Source organism: Caloenas nicobarica, chromosome 1, assembly GCF_036013445.1.
Source record: "Caloenas nicobarica isolate bCalNic1 chromosome 1, bCalNic1.hap1, whole genome shotgun sequence".
NCBI lineage: Eukaryota > Metazoa > Chordata > Aves > Columbiformes > Columbidae > Caloenas > Caloenas nicobarica.
The window spans coordinates 60,832,260-60,847,913 of NC_088245.1; the positions used below are offsets into that span (position 1 = coordinate 60,832,260).

Consider the following 15,654-nt stretch of genomic DNA (forward strand, 5'->3'; position numbering starts at 1 on the left):
TACGTGCATGGCTGCTTTGAAGAGAAAGCAACACCTTACAGCACAAAGGGAAGCAGGGACACTGCTGTGTTGGATGGACTTTGTGCCAAGATTTTCCAGCTGGTGCAACCAAAGATGGATCTATGTTACATCTCAAAAGATAAGCCAAAAATCTTGCAGCACCACTTCCACAATCACCTTGGAGTGCTTTGGGATGCTGCTTTGGGATGCTGCACGAGTGGCAGTTATTAATTTAACTAGATCCACTACAGGCAACCCAATTATGAAAATCACTCTGGAGCCAGAGGATTCTGGCAGAACCTTCTATACTTGGGCTTCATTTTTTTCTTTTTAATTGAAGCAGCATCTCGCATCTGTAAAACCTACTATGAGCATGTATTTTCCAAGATAAAGAGAAGAACTGTTTATTGTGGCTATTGTTGCCCAGTTGCAACTGGCAGGAGCCAGACCACAAAAGCCTCATGCGATACCATTCGTAATGAGGTCCCTGGAGCCAGTATCATTTTATTAATCTCTTTAGCCAGCTAATTGTAGAAGCATATTCTGCAACTTGTAAAGCAACAAATTGAGGTTTTGCTCTTTTTCACGCTCTATACTCTTCCCTCTCTAGCAACCCATACAGCCTATTACTGAAATCACTGCTTCTCCAGCCCCCAGGAAGAGCCTCGGCTGATAGCGGGACCAGACTCAATTCCTCATTAACAGAGCTCCTTCAGTTTTGCCCCTCAGGGAGGGTCCATGAATTCTTTGCGCTTGGCAGCACACTTAATACTTGCCTGTGCGGGGCTGAAAGTAGTCAGTGGATGATGCTAAACCCAGTATTACATTTTTTTTGAGTCCCAGCTTAGATGCAGCTGAGCATATTTTTCACTCCTCGACACCTCCTCCCTCCCTCTTTTGGATTCATGCATAACAGGTATGATCACAGCATTATCAGTACATTGATGGGTTCGCTGTAGCTGTTGCTGTGTGGGAAAACCAGCTGCCTTCCTTTTCCCCCCATGCAAACTGTGATGCTCCATGTGGATGCAGCAGCGTAGCCCAAGTCATAACCCAAAACATCGATGATTTTAACCTTCATACAGGTCCCAGCATACACATATGCATAGAATTAACGACCTTAAATTCTTTTTTTTTTTTTTCCTTAAAAAAGGGGCATTACTGTGGCTGGGCCGTGTCCTTTGGGAAAACAAACTTCACTGCTGAGAGGACAGCAGTGTATTATTTCTTTTTAGTCCTTTTGGAAGACTAAGGAGATTTGTGGAAGCCCCTCACATAGGAAACCACAGTATGATTTCATATCAAGTCCTACCTTTACAAGGTCTTTGAACACCGATGTCCTTAGCTCAGGGAACCAGTGTCAAGTCATAGGAAAACCAAGACAAACTGGAGAAACTTCACCAGCCTCTGAAAGGCTCTCAAGAGTGGCTTGTGTATACTTCTGAGCAAAAACCCAAGGAATTACAAACTGGGCATGGATTATCTTTCATGTAATTAATGCTGGGAGAAACACACAGAGAAAGAAACCAAGCAGGCAAAGAGCCAACGACAGCAGTGCAGCACACCTAGAACTTTAATCTTTGTTTTTAAAGAGTACAGAGTTGAAAGTGACACTTCATTCTCCTTCCCACCTTCCCATTCCCTACCCCATTGCTTCCGAGCTTCTCCCTAAAAGGAAATATTTCTTTGTTGGTTAGAGTTCCCTTCAAGTGAGGCATACCCGTTAATCTCCAAAAGTAGCCCCAATTCAGTAAAACACTTGCACATGCACTTCACTTTAGTCCACTCCCATTCATGGCAACATTTAAGTGTACACACTTGAATGCTGCTTTGAATGAAGATGATTTTACTTAACCAAAGAGGGGAGGGGGGTATATTCATGTGGTCTTAATGGGGGAGGGAAGACATACAACATACATGACCTTGTTCCCAATTTAAAGGTAATTTTAGCAGCAGTCAGTGACTGACACATTGGTAAAATCTTAAGCAGCAGCTCAACCACAAAAGTGTGTAGCAGAAGAATCCCATGTCATTTTTAAAAAGGGTTAGCTCTGAAATCTCAGCTGAATGCCAGTTAAAGCAGCTTCACAAGGTCAGTCAGACTTCTAAGTTTAAACACCCTCTGCTCCTCATGCCATTAAACAAACACGCTTCTTTAATTACAATTATATAAAGGGAGAGATTTGCAAGAGAATACAAAAAAATAAAATATCAAGGATGGGAAAACCTACTGAGTCTGGAAAACAGTGTATTTTATTTTATAGTGTAGGCTTTCAATTTGTATCCCTTTGAAATACATTTCATTTTAAATTAATAAAGATCATAAACTAATAAATTGATATGTTCTTTTAACGGGCATAATAAAAATTCAGACATTACAGCACAGGACCCATCATTTAAATATTCCAATAATAGAACAGTTAAAGTGACGCTGGCTAGTGTGAGGATAAAATGCCTAGATAAAAGGTGTCGTGACTCTAAGGAAAAGCATGGATTAGAGAAGAATTGAGAGTGAAGCAGGTGATGCTTTAGTCTGAGTCTGAACTGTCTCGCTTGTTGGTCTGGTACTGGCTCACGGCTTCTTCCAAAGGAGCCATTGTACCGTCCGGCCGCACTCCCATTGGCTTTATAAGCTCATCTCTGTAAGAGATTTAAAAAAAGAATATATATTAGCATATGCACACATATCAATTCACATGTGTATAATACAGTCACATACAGTATATGCTTTAGTACATAATGAGCCTTTAAAAGGAAGTTATTTCTGCTAAAGCCCTCTGTTTTGAAGAAAGAGGAACAAAAACCCCTCCAAAATAGGTGGGAGGGGAAGAGCAGGACAGATAAAGACTTCATTCATGTAGGCCAAACCTACTTAGCCAATTAAAGACACCATGAAAAGTCAGTGCCTAATAGGCTCAAGACAAGGAGCAGGTTTACTGGTTTAGATACACAAACTGGCTTTTCTTCTGAGTTCTCTGACAGCCATTTCTTCCTAAAATTTCACCTGCTGTTCTGACCAATATATGCCCAGGCAATTAAAACAATGATCTGATATATATTTATCTTGTCAAAGGAAATAACTCAGTTAGGAGACCAGACTCTGCCTACACCACTACTACTGGTGTGTAAGTACTTGTTGATTCATTTAAAAAAAGCTGACTGATTCTAATACTATTGCTTTTGTTTGCGGCAGTTTAATTACAGGATTGACAGCCATTTTAATCTCTTCAAAGCTCCAAAGGCCTCTCAGCGGCTAATCTAATTATATCTACTCCACAAGCTACAGCCTCATCTGAGAGATGATTAATTATTGATTAAGCCAATCAAAAAGTATTAGCAAAGATTTATTTAATCCTTACTTTTTAACACCTCATTTATATGTGGATTATGGCAAAAGCTGTAAGGGCAAAGATAACAGTTTGATTTTCTGCTAGAAAAAAAAAATATGGAGAATACCTCTAAATATTCAGGAGTCACCTTAAATAAAGGAGCGGAGGCTTGATGTCAATTTACCCCTCGCTTGAAAGACAGCCCAGTAAAATTGCTGATTTAACACACATATACCACTCTCCCCAGCCACAGACAATAAAACTCCATCACTCGATGGGGAAGCAAATGCATTTCACCAGCTCTCTGCCTGGTCTGCACTCCTACCTTGGCTGAAAAAAGGGACAAAAATTGCTTGTACATAGCTGGCAATCTAACCCTAACTCAACCACAGGAACGGCAAGGAAGGCAACATCCGAATTACACGGCATGTGTACACTAGATATTGTACAGTCAAGCAGCAGTTAAATTAAGTCTCCAAGAGTCTTTTTTTGTGCAGGAAGAGAAATGCAGCTATTTGCACAGATGTGGCAATCAGGGTGATAAGCTCACAAATCCCTGTGTGTGTGCCTGTGTGTTTTCAAGTATCTGCTGGAGATGTGCTCAAGAAGAGATCAAAGGAATACTCAAAATCAGATTCGAAAGGGCTCAAAAAAATGAAGACTCTAGATCTAGAGTCCAAACTGGACCAGAACCCTCTCTGCCTGCTGTAGGGGTCCCCCAAAGGCAAACCCAGAGTGCTTTGGAGTCGCATCTAATAGCAAAGACTTTTTTCACAGGAAAAAAAGCCTGTAAATCTAAGGCCTTTTTGGCTTTTAAACTTTAAATACCATAATACAAAACAAGCGTCCTTTGAAATCAGCCTTGCAACAATTCTTCAGTGCCTCTGAAGTTCAAGCCTCAGTAGTGATCAATTACATTTATTTTTGGAGAAGAATAACCTGAAGTGTAAGTCCTTGTTCATATTTTTCAAGTCCTAAAAGTAAAAACATAGCCACAAAGAATGAATTCACCTTTGCTTGCCTACTAAGCTGAGAGGATCCTAGATTTTTGTTTTCAAAACCATAACACATACTCTCAGGTTGCAACATTTAACATTGCAGCCAGAAGTCACAGAATCACAGCATTTACTAGTCATTTACAACTACTATTGGTAATAAATTATAATGGCTAGTAAAGGATAAAGAAACAGTTCACAAAAAAGGAAAGAGAAACATGGGAAAACAAGGTTCCAAGGTCCTCTTATGTGGGGACCCGGCTCTCCTCACATAAGGATACTTACATCTGTAAATATTGTCAAGACAACCTATCTCAACATCTGTCAATTATAAAGAAACGGCTTTTTCTCTGTAATTTTGCTTTTGCGCTTCACTTTTACATCCTGCTACACACACTCCAGAACCTGACAGAAACTTTTTTCTCCTGGTGAGTCATCCACAGAGACACTCAACACCAGGCGCAGTAGCCAAGACACATCCATACGCACAAGTCTCGGTCTGTGGTTTTTGTGGGGGTCTTTTGGGGATAAATGCACCAAGTTTTGCATGACAAGGTAATCCAGAAGTCTGAGTCACTGACGTGCATTTGTATTTTCTTTCGTGATGCTCACAAAAGCCTGTTTCTTAGCTCACTGTACTCATTTCAAATTGCACCACCGTGATCTGTGCTGTTCTGCATCCGAGGTTCGCTACCAGTGCCTTTCCTTCTCTCTAGGCTTTAGCCATGAGCTACAGCTGATCTCACATTTCAACAAATAACAAGGATGTTTATCAATTACCTTGCTGTTCCTGCATGAGTTTCCTGCTTCGCAGTCCTTGAATAGGATGAATGATGGTTGTTACGAGTTTGCTGTTCATTCTCTGTATTAGGAGGTTGAACTCCATACATCTTTCCTCAGACAAATGCTACCCAGTAAAGCTGAAATGGGTGAACACAGAAATATTCTAGGCCACCAAAAGAAGAGGTAGGAGGAGAAGGAGGGATCAGCCTATTTTTTTCCTAACCTAATCTAGTCCCTAAAATGGTGTAAAACATGGCATCCTTTCACTGGTGAAGACTTGACTGCAAGCTCTGGACACTACACAAGCTTGTTCCTGATTTCAAAGAGGAAAAATACAGAGGGAGACAGATCATAGAATCATAGAATCATTTTGGTTGGAAGAGACCCTCAGGATCATCGAGTCCAACCATAACCTAACTCTAGCACTTAACCATGTCCTTAAGAACCTCGTCTAAACGCCTTTTAAACACCTCCAGGGATGGTGCCTCCACCACTTCCCTGGGCAGCCTGTGCCAATGCCTCACAACCCCTTCCATGAAAAAAATTTTCCTAATACCCAATTTAAATCTCCCCTGGCACAACTTGAAGCCATTTCCTCTCATCTTATCATTTGTTACTTGGGAGAAGAGGCCAACCCCCTCCATGCTACAACCTCCTTTCAGGCAGTTGCAGACAGCGATCAGGTCTCCCCTCAGCCTCCTTTTCTCCAGGCTGAACAGCCCCAGTTCCCTCAGCTGCTCCTCACCAGACTGGTGCTCCAGACCCCTCACCAGCTTCATTGCCTCCTCTGCACTCTCTCTAGTACCTCAATGTCCATCTTATGATGAGGGGTCCAAAACTGAACACAGTTTTCAAGGTGGGGCCTCTCCAGGACTGAGTACAGATGAAAAGATCTGGGCTGCCTACAGAGTTAGTTTCAGAAGTTTGGAACAACTATGTGCTAAATAACAGAATTTTGGGTAGGATTGCAAGAGGAATCACTCAGCTAATTTCAGTACCACAGAAGAGCCCACAGAGATGATCCTTATCTGGTATGACCCATCTCAGCTCTGCCACCCTCAGCAATTTGCCCATTTAGCACTGGCTGCTTAGAGACCTTCAGTGAGCTTTGACAAGTCGGGATGCTGAGGATGCTCTTACTGTTTAAGGTGAGATACAAGGTGGCAAAGGAAGCATCAGAACTGGCACGTATAGCCTCAGAAGACAGTTCACTATCCAGAAACTGGATGTTTATGGTACATCTGCAGGGCAGAAGAGAGATCGCTTCTTCAGCCCATTAGGTGCCAGCAGGAATACTTCTGTATCACAGAATCATTTTGGTTGGAAAAGACCTATACGATCATAGACTTCAACTGTTAACCTAACACTGCCAAGTCCACCACTAAACCATGTCCCTAAGAACCTCATCTACACGTCTTTTAAACACCTCCAGGGATAGTGACTCAACCACTTTCCTGAGCAGCCTGTTCCAATGCCATGAAGATATACACAAGTACATGATGTGCACATTTATACGTATTTGAACATCCTTACGTGACCTCCCATATACTCAAATACACCTTCTTGCAACATTCATTTTTCTAACGCAAACAAAGCATTCTTTTCAAGTGTACTTAGAAACACACCATAATTAAACAGTTGCTAAAATGCATTCTCTTCTTCCACTTCCAAATCTCCCAAGAGTCCCTTCAAATACATCTATACAAGTTCTAGCTTCCTGCTTGCCATTTAGCTTGATAACGACTCAAAAATCATTCTCTTGTTTTGAAGGGTAACTCTTACTTGTCTGCTGTATGTGCTATAGGGCAGTATTGACACATGGAATTAATGATGGTGTTTGTAATGAAACAGCCATCATGTAAACACCAGTCTGCCCCTTTGATAAAATGGCATGTTAGGGACCTATTCACCTCCTTATAATTGAGTACTACATAATAGTTCCGATCCTTTCATGTAACATTATTTCGTTCTATGACTAGAAAGGGGAGGAAAAAAAAAAATCTATGTAACATTGCCTTCTTCATTCATTCTATGATTAATTTTGTGGTTTTAATGAGTATGGCTGCCTATTTAGACAGGTTCTCTTACATACTCGTTTTGTTGACTTCTGTTCAATGTACAACAAAACCCAAGCTGTGATAATTGGAGACCATTTCATCAGCAAAAGGATTCTTGCTATTAATACAAGGTTGGCTTGGAAAAAGCATCCTGACATTTTAAATTAGTCAATTAATATACAATTCTACCTACCATTTATAATAGAAAAAATGTTAGCATTTTTTCCAGACATTTTAATTAACACAGAGTATTTCCAATAATCTATGATGTAAACAGACAGAATATCATACAACACTGATTTAAGGTGGCTAGCTTGGTATTTTGCAAAAGTGAAAGGTTGAGTTAAATCTTTTTGCAGATTTGGGGAGTTTTTCAAAGCTCAAAGATGTGCATCACATGCAGAGGACAGAGATTTACAGTCACCAAACCATTCTCAATGAACCAACAAGATAGTACTGACCCTTACTGCGGACAAAGCCCATAGAGTTACTCAAGGCCAAGTTCAGGCATCCAGCAAACTACCTAAGCAACATCTACATCTCCTAAGAGCTGCAGTAATTAAGATTTTTCATCTTCATTTACACTTATAATTTGTATATATATACATAATGATTTTTAAAAGTAATATCATCCAGGCAAATTTGAACAAAATATTGATTTATATAAAAGCTTTTGTAGAATCCAAGTCTATGTTAAAATATTGGGGCAGAGGAAATGGGTTCACAAACAATATTCAGCTTTCCCCCACACATTTTGATAAAACAAAACTGTGATTTATTTTAATTTTGCCTTGTCGATGGTCAGTTACCCCATGATCAGGCCTAAACACCAACAACCTAACAGAAAGGAAAAACTCTGGAAGTAAGACCTGAAATGGCCCAAAGCACGGATCAGTTTTGCATCACCTCAAAGCAGTTTCAATTCTTCAGTGCCAAAGCCGAAATTTAAGAGAAAACCAGAGAGCAAAAATCCACTGTCATGCAACATGGGAGAAAATGCCACTTTATTACGTATGGTTTCAATAAACCTGTACAAAGGGTACAGTGCAAAGAGCAGCCATTAATGAAGGCTATAACTTTCCACTGGTGTAGTACTGTTTTGCAAATTTGTCTTCTGAGTTCAATTCCTCATCAGGTAACTTTTCCAAAATGACACAGAGCCAGTCAAAGCCAAATCTAGAAGAGCCCTGTGAGAGACTGGCCTGATTAACCTTGTTAGTCAGGAAGGGAAGCAAGTTTGTAAGTCCTTCAACTTTTGTTTGTTTTTTTGTTTTCATACCTTTCTCCAGTAAAAGCATGCTTGCTCTTTAAAGCTTAGTTTCCATTACTGGGACAAAGCAAGTGTCCTAAGCAAACCGGTTTTGTTGTACCTCATGCAAGTTCACTCCAAGCTCTTGTTCAAGTTACGCAGATAAAGTTACATAAACTCATTCATGATTAGAAGAAGGAGATGTTGGTTCCCTGTCCAAGTTCCTCCCCTCTTAAGAGCAAAGCACTGCTCCAAACTAAAACTGGTTCATTGTATCTGTCCCCTCCCATGGTGACAACAATGAAGACCAGCAGAAGCAGGAGACGCGCCACCTGCCCCAATGCAAGACTCAAAACCCACAATCAACTCAGGAAAGCAACCTCCAGTTTAAATTTGTAGGTTGCAAACCAAGGGCAAAAAGTGCATTCCACTGGTAGCCTAAAGTCTCCGAAAACTCCTCAGTGCTGAAGAACTCAAGCTGGAGGCAGAAGTGTTCAATTCCAAAACTCCCTCTACTAGCAGCATGTAACTAACTCTCCTTGTATTTGTACACAAGAATGGCAGCTTCCCATTTTATTTAACATCCACAAAACACACAATTGCACTCAATTACATTCATTAAAAGCATCCCACAGCCTCCTCAAACCAAGACTCACTCTCTTTTTTTCTTCCTGTCAGTACTTCCCAGCCCCAATTTTCAGTAAAACAAAAAGAGTGGGAAGAACAATCAAGTGATTTTATTCATGTTATCACAGCAGATCAACAACACTGTCCCACAGCAATCACCACACTAAAAACCAACCAAAGAAAAACCTTACAACAGAAAGAGTCCCAAATCCTGAAGAGTTTGCAGGCTAAGTGCTATAGAAGAACCTGCGGGTGGATGTAAGCGACACAGAAAGCCCAAGGTAGAAGCAATGCTCCTGGCCAAGAGGATAAGCAGGGACACGGGGCACCAGCTGCTCAGTTATTGTCAGTTTGTGGCAGGGAACACAGCAGGTGCCTCCGATCCTCCACGCTGAAAAGGCTCTTACGCTACACTAACGCCATTTGGACTTTTTGTGTAACTGCTATAGCGACAGCAACTGACTTGTCTTCAGTCTCAGTTTATCTCCGGTCTCAATCTTCCTTTTAAAAAAGTTTTAGACCATTTATTCATTTTATTGTGGTAGCCCTAATGCTTAGCATCTTAATTCCCTAGTTTACACAGCGATCATTCAATTTTATGTAGTAGTTCAATTAAGATTACATGCGCATTGCGTTTTCTTTTCTTTATTAAAAAGACTGTAGCATGCTACACTTGCTTTCCATGCAAAGAACGTGAAAAAGTATCTAATTACTTCACTGACAGTTTCAGATCAGTTGTTCCGAGATCCTTCCCTGCTTTTGCTCCTGCTTACAATTCAGTCTCTCAGCTAATACAAAATCCAGATTCTCCCATATCTTTTGCTGCATTCCTTACTTTTAATAGAGATGTAAAAATACTTGGTTTGATGAATTTCTCTCAGTAGATCCTGTTGTATATCTACAAACTCTCGCAAAAAACGCAAACATAAAGGGTGTTTCAAAAAGATGGACCCAATTTCAAAAGGCAGTGATTTCAAGTTGGGTCCATCTTTTTGAAACACCCTTTATGTTTCTAGCTGCTGAGCTTTCCCGTGTTTGAAGAATGATCCACTTAGATATTTACCTAAATTCCTACAGCTCAGTTCAATGGTAAATGATTATTACATTAAGTGTTTCTCAAGAATGTTAAACTTCGCTTACACAGAAAATAAGCTACAAGCAATCACTCCAACATGGCTACAAGTATGGGGGAAGAAAAAAACAGCAAATTCTAAGCATATTGGGTCATAGAGAAAAAAAGCTATAGCTAACAGCACAGGCCTGTTCCCTTTTTCTATGTAGAAAGCTATAAAACAAAACCCAGCTTTCTTTGTCAATAATGTACCATTTTCTTTTACGGCATTATCTCAGTCATTTAAGACAAATTAGAAAGGCTCATTTGTAATCCAGTTCACACTTAGCCTAATAAATCCACAATAATTCTTAATTGTGAATTCCCTTTTAATTGCTCTATTATATAATTTATTGCTTCTGGTGACAACTATTTTCACACTGTATTTGTTCTTCATATAAGCAGCAGACGTAAGTAGTTACCACAAGATGCTGCTCACTGACTTGGGGAAAATGAGTACACTTGCCTTGGGCTTGGATTGTGTCCCATACTTTCAAAAGAAAAATTCTTTTCATTATTATCACCATTATTATCCATTTAGGAGGCAGGTCCCCACACCACCAGATCTTGTCATTCTGTCCAATCCTCCCCAAAAGAGGTTTCCTCTGAAGTCCTGTTACATATCACTCTTTTCTTTGAAGCGTTAAATGTTTTTCTCTGCAGTTATAGTGGTCCTAGTCCTGCGTGAAGTTGATTCTAGTACGGTTTTGAAGCACTAGACCTTAGTTAAGAGCCAGGGTATGACCTGCCTCGCACCAAAGCAGCTATAATGCAATACCTGGAAAGTTTATCAAACATGTTGACAAGCTTCATAGCTTCATATTCTTTTTGTTCTTCTGTCATTTCATCCATCGGATTGGGCATTGGTTCTTCCAAGTGACCAGTGATAAGGTTAATGCTGGAGGTGGAAAAACGATACAGTTCACATTTCTATAGAAATAGGTATTTAAATTGTCTGCCTTCTTGACAGAAGGAAAGAGGAACACACTAACAGAAACAACAGTGTCTGAACTGCACATGAAAGTTTTTACTATAAATAGCCAACATTCGTATTTATACCTTCGCTGTAGCCTTCTCACGTGAATCACGATATTATCTTGCTTATTCACTGTATTAATTTCTTGTTAGCTACTCAGAAATGCACATTCCATTAGTACTTGTTATATTATAACCCATAAACAGGAACTCTGAAAGCGGGGGAATAACGATGGTAATAATGGCAGTGTCATTATTTATAATCATAGATGGGGAACAGAGTTAGCAACTAATTCTGTATAGGCTTAATTAAAAAAAACATAGACGAGTTCCAGTTACATTTTCTTATTCATGAAGAATCACTGAACTAGTTTACTATTCACCTCCCATGATGATTTTTGCTCAAACCAAATTAAGGTTACTTTGAAAATTTACAATGCCAGTTATTTTCACTGTGAAAACAAATGGTGATGCAGAAATGGTGTTACTTAAAACTACTTCTTTGCTTTTGTTACTTTTTTATGGAAGGTGAATACGTAACAAAAGCAGGTAAGTAGTTTTAAAGAACACTTTCAGGGCAAATTACCTTTTCAAGCAGTTTAATCACAAAAATACTAGAGGCCTCCAGCTTTTGATGAAGCTGTGAAGAAGACTCTCTTTATTCTTAATGCCTCCAGTAAGCTTCTCTTCAAAACCTGTTTGGCCTGCTTTGTTACTCTCTTGCAGTATCATTTCCAATAGCCTCCTTTACTCTCATTTAGCAATTTGAGCTTTATAAGTATCCATTTAAATGGAGAACGCATGTACTCTGAACCTTTAATATGCATCTTGAAACTGCTCCTAGACCGTCCACAAACATTTCTTGGTTTTGTTCCTTTTTTTTTTGACAAGTGTTCATTTTTACATAGTTCTCCTTACTGAAAATAGATCATTCTCATAGTGATTTTTTTTTTTTTTTTAGCCACCCAACTATATGGTGGTCCCTATTAGAGGCTGTTTTTCCAATAATTAGACCACGAAGTAAACAGGAGACAGTAATTAATATAAGCACATGCGATTCCAAAAACAGCCTCTCTGGAAAAGGTGAAACAAAACAATTATGGCAAAACATCTGAATTGCAACAGGATATGCAGAATGAAAACAATACTATACTTTGGCTTTGCAGATTTGTATTCTTCTGTATCCGTATCTTCATCATCCGAGTACCAATGATCTCCTCTTCCTCCGGCTAACAGGCCCCTTGCTGCCAGCAATCCTGCTGCGTTACCATAGCCTGTGTATTTTAACAAGCTATCAACTGCAAAGAGCGATACAGAAAATTACTCAGCTATATTCAGCTACCAAACAGAAACCAGCACAGTGTTAAAAGAATTGAGTGTTACAGCAAGAGGCAAATATACTATTTACCGCAAGACCTTACATAAAAGGGAGAAGTAGTAGTTTTTACCTCTCTCTTTACAAAGAACAAAAAGGAATTCTCCTGCAATTTGCTTTACTCCAAGGTCAACGTGTGTCATAAGGCGAACAAGCTTGTTTCTCACTGTCGTGCCAACTTCTGGTCGATTTGATACATCTCTTAATGGAGGCAATACCTAGCAGCACAAAAAAAGAATGAAAATCAGCATAGAATACATGGCAATACGTGTCCAATCCTTGCAGAAACAAACACAGTTAACAGAACAAGAAAATACCGTAAGCTCTGCTCGTTCAAAACAGGAATAAAATCACCCCAACCATGCTTACATGTACTAGTAATGACTCTCGCTTCATAACATACTCAGGCCTTCTGGCCTCCCATCCTGAGCAGAAGAGAACTCAGTCCCAAACACAGACTTTAAAAAAAGAGACAACTATTAGAAGTTTAAGAGCACAAATGAGTGTCCCAAAATAGTGGGCTAACAGGCAGCAGTAACCTCGTATCCTTTGTTTCTTCTGTTTTGCTCAAATATCTGGCAAGAACACTAAAAATACAATCTTAAGGAAACTTATAATAGTAATATGATGGGTAATTTATACAGAACAAGGAATAGACTTACAGTGGTAAAGCAGGAAAATAAGTCACATTGCAAGTTCTACTGCCAATAATTTCAAAAATTGGCTCTACGTGCATAGAGGCTATGCGTACTTCTCCCCAAAACCACTCTTTTAAAAGCTGAAGCTAAGTTTCAAAAAGATTTTGGAGAAAATGCCATTTAACATTTCCTCAAAGATGCTATTTTCTCATTAAACGGCATTAATATCAGCTTCAACCCTCAAGAAAGGCAGAAGATGCCTGAAATATGGCTGGTTTTGCAACATAACTTCCACCTTCTTGTGCATATGCGTTTAGACTCAAAACCTACATTATTTTTTTTCCACATTCACAGGATACAATAATATCTGCAATCAAATTTGGCCTGTAGTATGAAATATTTAATGGTCTGAAGACTCCTCAATGGTCTGAAGACTCCTCTAAGAATTACGGTTCTTCAATGTTTTACCAGGGAATGAAACCAAAGATGACACTAATTGTCCTACGTAATAGCAGGTCCTTTGTCTTCTAGGTGTCTAATGTAAAAATGTCATGTTCTGTGCAAAATTACTGCACAATTACTACTGAAATCAGATTCACTGGGAACCAATACTTTAACAAATGACTGCTATGGTATTGACTACTTTGAAAAAAAACAGAACCCGTCTTTTTCAAACTAAGTATTCAGACAATTAGCAAAAACATTTTCCTTTGTCCCCGCTTACTTTCCATAATGGGGATAGTGCCATGACTGCCATTGCTCAGTGTGTTGTAAGAATGAAATAGTGTTTTTAGAATACTCTAGTATTAATACAGTGATGAGTGCCATAGGACAGTTCAAGAGGAAATCAATCATTCTGTCTTCAGATCCGAATTTGAATAGTGCATAATAACTAAAGCCTAAGGCCAACACTTAACAATGAGGGTAATTCAAAATATCAAACATCCGGTCATGCAGTTAGCAGCATCCAGCCATTCTGTGCACTATATGAGGCAGCGGTCCTGTCGTAAGAGACAGCATGCAATTATATCCTGACATCTTCATGTCAAGATGTCGTAAAAACATGCAGACAACTTCATTTTCTAACTTCTGAACATTTGGCTCTGCAATTTTTTTTTAACACAACAGATCAGAAGAGTATCCTAGGAAAGAACTGCTGTGAACAAAACCAATAAACACTAAGAATGAGTTTCTTAAATTCCTCAAAACCACTCTTCTGGTATAGATGAAAGAGGCAGAAAACATATGCAAAATACACATTTTTCCATTATAAACTCCATTTATGAATTCAGGCACAGCTTTGACCTGGGAGCGGCATCTAAGATGCAACCCAAAAATCACTGCAGCTTAGGAGAAAGAACATTTCTCAGCTGGTTTCAGCTGTCTCTCCCTTGCTCATATTTTAACTTTTCTCCACTCAACTTCAGGAAAAGTAGCAGAACAAACAGAAAATACTACACTCAACCACCAAGCAATAAAGATCCTTTAGCTCTTCAACCATGGCATGGAAATCTTTTTTTCCTGTAAAAAGTCTACCCAGAGTCTGTATTGTACTAAACAGCTCTTTTAAGAGGCCAAGTGATGAAGCCCCTCTGTTCAGGGACAGAGTTTTACTCTGACAGACCAGCGGATACACTCTAGCACACAAGTTCCAATTCCAATGACTCCTGCCCTACTGAGGACAAACTAAAGCTCAGGCAGAACGCATCAAAACACCTGTAGCCCCACCGGCTACCACACAGCTTTGCAAAGTTTTAACTACACTGAAATTATTTTTTTAAATGCTGGATGTGAAGGGACAGACCTCACTGAGTTCTTTGCCCCTGTGTCACATAATCCCTAGTGACCCACATTAACACAGATTTACGATACCACTAGTGTTATTATTTAACAGCTCTACAAAATGTACTGTGGAACTTAGGCCATAATATCTCTTGATTTACATGACTGAAAAATTTATTTCTAGAGCTGACAGTTGTCAGAGACCAAACAGAAAAAGATGTTGCAGAGAACTTTGTGAGTAAATTAATACAAAACCATTCATACTTCTAAAGTATCGGTATCTTGCAGCGATATACAAACCTCAAAATGTTTATCATTAGCTTCGTATTCAAATTTTGATGAATATTTTACTCACCTGAGCTTTGATAAACTTCCTGATATTCCTGTGAGTTCGGCAGCATTCAGTCAACAAACTGAGAACTGGAGTCAGACCTTCTCTATAGCTACTTCCCTAAAATAAAACCAAATACAAATAAAATATTTAAGAGCAAATTTTCCTTTTCAAATCCTATGACCTCTTTAATAAAGTCCTAAATGACAGCCGAAACATGAACTTTACATAGATATAAACAGAGAGCCAAACATTCCTCCTCTCACACACACAAGTATGCTTCAGATATTCACAGGAATTTGTTCTCAGTTTTGAGGTGTTTCACGATCTAGAAACAAGAACATCCATATTTGTGCTAAATACTGTCTGAAAGGTTTGTAAGAAGCTTTACACATGTGCACT

The 15,654-nt window shown here is 39.3% G+C and overlaps 1 protein-coding gene across 1 annotated transcript in view; it reads right to left on the minus strand.

Annotated features, from left to right (window-relative positions):
• Positions 1-1,572: 1,572 nt before the first annotated feature.
• RIC8B (RIC8 guanine nucleotide exchange factor B) overlaps positions 1,573-15,654 on the minus strand; it is a 41,895-nt gene continuing 27,813 nt past the window's right edge. Inside the window, exons 6-10 of the mRNA XM_065639789.1 lie at positions 15,277-15,372; positions 12,575-12,719; positions 12,280-12,424; positions 10,930-11,049; positions 1,573-2,640 (exon numbers count right to left, since the gene is read on the minus strand). Coding sequence (XP_065495861.1) covers positions 2,529-2,640; positions 10,930-11,049; positions 12,280-12,424; positions 12,575-12,719; positions 15,277-15,372 — 618 coding nt within the window. The 3' untranslated portion in view covers positions 1,573-2,528. The remainder of the gene's footprint in view (positions 2,641-10,929; positions 11,050-12,279; positions 12,425-12,574; positions 12,720-15,276; positions 15,373-15,654) is intronic.